Genomic DNA, 3,567 nt, shown 5'->3' on the forward strand with positions numbered 1-3,567 from the left:
GCGAGCTAACGCCTGCTTTAAACACTCGATTTTTTCACAGTAAACGATGCAAGCCCACCAACCCACCAACTTAATGGCAGAAAGGCAGCCTCAAAAAAGTGCGTCAAACATCTATAAGGACATTTTTTAAAGGAAACGAACCGGACATCCAAAACAGAAATCCAACTACGAGCTTATTTAACTGCAACAACTCAAATATACGCCATTGGGGCTGGATTTACCGCGGCTGCTGGCACCAGACTTGCCCTCCTGTTCTCAATTCGCCTTCTCCCGCACACATGCACAAGAAAAGAAAAGTCCACACTTACAAAAGTGTTCAGACCCCGTCTGTACCCCGTCCACTTGCATCCTCCGTCTGTCTTTGCTTCTCCCGCTTTGAGAGCCTTCGTAGCGCCAACTTTGCTTGACCTCTCGATTCGAACGCTGCCAAGCTTCAACCTCGCGGTCTTTGCTGTTTAATGTCTGCTGTGCTTTCTGTGCCTTCACTCACCCCCTTTACCCCAACAAGGTATGCGCACCTTTCACCTGAAATATAACCCCCGTTTCCTGTTATCTAGTGCAAATTGCATTTTAATTGAAAGGAGTTAAGAACCACCGTTCAAGGAGTTTACGGACTGGATAAAGGATTGCAGCCGTCATACGCCGTGTATTAAGCTACACTTTGCGTTGCGTGGCTTACAGTTAAGACTTTGGTAAAATCCGTCAAAGTTTTCGTTTGCACTTTAACTGCAGTCAGTCACCCGCGTCGACTTTACCGAGACTAGAGCCTGGAGCTCTTAGAAACTCTCCATAGTAAAGCGAAAAAAACATACTACATTTACATATAAACGAGAGAGAAAAAATTATATTCAAAAGATGCCTATTGCACCAGAACTACTGCGCGCTTATTATCCTCGCCAAGTCTAAACGGACTCGCTCCTTGCCGCCAGTAAAGCCGAACTAGCTTCATTAAACTTCGATGCGCTACGGAGCAATGCACTTAAGCTAGCTCCTATGCCAGCCGAATCGACTGAATTACATCGTATGCGAACCTCATGCCCTACAGTAATCCGTAAGAAACATTCGGCGAATTTACTAGACTAGCTGGCAACGGACTCACAGCCCCGAGTAGGGAAGGACGCACGTCAAGCCCGGCTTCTACAGGATTTTTGATTATCCATAAAGCCAGTGTTCGCTTTACTTGCGCGTCGTATGACATGGCTTTGAAATTGAGCCAAGTATCATTGACCCGCTTTTGGCTGAACAATTCAAAAAGCACAGTTTTCGAAGTATGGCCCACGTTACTATGTGGATTTGGTTCGACTTTCCGACGAAGTAACAGATCAAGCCATATTCGACTGGTCTGATCTCGTGGGTGCACCTTCCACATGCATTTTACCAACTTACATGCGTAACGGTCTATCTTCAAGATAACGCACCGTGTAATTCGCACAAAATTCTTTTGGTCTCATCACCAACCGAGCCTTTACATAAAATTTCTTTTCCTCCCCTGATGATGATAGAGTTAATCTCCGCCCGTGCTTTATTGACCACAAGGTGGCACGTTATAACTGGATCATTCCACCATCCATTCGTCTGCATCAAGAACAAGAAGCAGCAAAAAGAGCGGTCAAACAAGTGGAGACTACATCTTCTACGACCGAAGCTATCCCTGATACTGTATCCAGGAATTTGCCGTCCGTACCTTTACATCAGTCGCTACGTCAATCGCTTCAGGCGTCCCAGCCTGCAGCCGTCTGATAATGATGGCGCAACGTCAACATCGGACAGTTCTCCAATTTATGATGATAGTGATGATGACTCCCAACATGACCAAGTTAGTCTTAAAGATAATTTTGACCTAATGAATGAAACAGTTATTGTACCAGTTTCTTCACCCTCCGCCCCAGTATGGGCGAAAGCGGCTAAAAATCGTCGAGCCTTATCTGCTGTTAACATCCGAACTCTGAGAACATTTTCTCCATAATATAAAAGGTCAAGGATTTGGACTGCTCCACTCAAGCCAAAAAGGTTGTAAGGCCTAATTATTATAGCCATTGTGGCTTGATGATTTAGACCCTGATATACCGCAATGGCATTTTGATATTGGAATTCGTCATTTTGAAGACGATGATATGTGTTTGGAGAGCACCCCACCATACAAAGATGACTCGACCTACACTGCCATGGTAATTATTAACTACGAAGTTGAGTATATGACTCGGGGTGAATTTTTCAAACTTTGTGAATTTCTTTCTAAGAAATTTGAAAGTTGGCCCCATCTGAACCAGTTAGCAACTATCAAGGCTAATTCAGGGCTTACACTGAGGAACTAAAGCAAAAGTTGACACTCTTGCACCTAACAGAGCAGTGTGCCGCTTATTGGCCTTACTACCGATTTCGCCCAAGGCAAATTTGAGGTACTAAAAATGCCTACAACTTCTCCACGCTTTTGGGCCTGCTGACAAGATGCTCCACCGTCTACTTAAACATAAAAAACCAGTACTGTCAAATGCAGTCGAGGCTTTATTCGCTTCACTTGCTTAAGACGCAGTTATTCATAACATGGCCCCAACGGTGTACCATGACCCAGTCAAGATAATGGTACTAACCGATGAGAGCCCCCAGTATTTCTCCAGTTTGAATATCCCCTCTCATCGGATCATACTATGTGGTTGCTCGGTTTTACCACGTTTGCTAAAGAAGTGATGCAATACAAGTCCGCTCCAACCTATTTGAAAACTCTAGTTTAAAAGGTTCAAGATCTCAAGCCACCCCCTACTGGAGAATTAACTCCCAGACTTTACTTTTAATCAATCAAGCTGGGCTTATAAGGCTGTTTCACTCAATGTGAACGGACTCAATCGCTCAAGCCTAAGATTAAATCAAGACATCTTCTCCCGCTATCAAGTTAGTGCATTTCAAGAAACCAAGCTATCAAGCCCCGCTTCATTATCAACTAATTACTACTTTCTTCACGCATATGACTCCAATGCTTGTGTTTACTGGTCTAACTAGCACAGAAATGTATATCAAAAGCGCGATGAGGTCGCCTTGGTCTTTAGCGGAGCGCACCCATTTTGTAATCTTCAAGGTATCACACAACGGCACGCCACGGACCCCATCCTCAACACTAGGTGTATGGTCGTAACGGGACACCTTGGTGCAATGAACATTTTTTTCGCGGGGTATATGATCCAGTTTTATCAAACGACCGCTCCAAGTTCTATAACGCTTTACCACGCGATTTGACGACTCTGCTTATCACTTGGTCTTAGGTGACTTTAACATTACTATGGACCCAGAAGTAGACCAAGCCAAGCCGAGCCTTAATTATCATGACAATGGAAGACCTGAACTTTTCGACTGGATAATTACTATGGGTTTATTAGATTTTTGGCGTCTTGAAAACCCAATACTATGGAATATACAGGCCCGAATCTCAGAAACAGAATTAGCTACTATCTAATAATTGTAAATTTCTATGATAAATTCACTCGCTCTACAAGTCAAGTTTTTGACTTAAGACTCGGCTCCGGTGATCACGTCCCTGTTGACTTTTCAGCTTCTTCGGACTTGACGCCCCGA

The 3,567-nt window shown here is 44.0% G+C and overlaps 2 protein-coding genes across 2 annotated transcripts; one reads left to right on the plus strand and one right to left on the minus strand.

Moving 5' to 3' along the window:
- Positions 1 to 902: 902 nt before the first annotated feature.
- PHALS_00050 (uncharacterized protein) lies at positions 903 to 1,198 on the minus strand (the record flags this gene model as incomplete). Its single annotated transcript, XM_024727236.1, has 2 exons — positions 903 to 1,039; positions 1,096 to 1,198. 2 exons carry the CDS (start codon positions 1,196 to 1,198, stop codon positions 903 to 905), a joined length of 240 nt encoding a protein of 79 aa, XP_024572082.1.
- A 294-nt stretch (positions 1,199 to 1,492) lies between these two features.
- Positions 1,493 to 1,966, plus strand: PHALS_00051 (uncharacterized protein; the record flags this gene model as incomplete). Its single annotated transcript, XM_024727248.1, has 1 exon — positions 1,493 to 1,966. The coding sequence occupies one exon, from the start codon at positions 1,493 to 1,495 to the stop codon at positions 1,964 to 1,966; it is 474 nt and encodes a 157-aa protein (XP_024572083.1).
- Between the last annotated feature and the right edge of the window lie 1,601 nt (positions 1,967 to 3,567).

The sequence above is a fragment of the Plasmopara halstedii genome, assembly GCF_900000015.1.
Source record: "Plasmopara halstedii genome assembly, contig: Scaffold_110, whole genome shotgun sequence".
In the NCBI taxonomy this organism is placed as follows: domain Eukaryota; phylum Oomycota; class Peronosporomycetes; order Peronosporales; family Peronosporaceae; genus Plasmopara; species Plasmopara halstedii.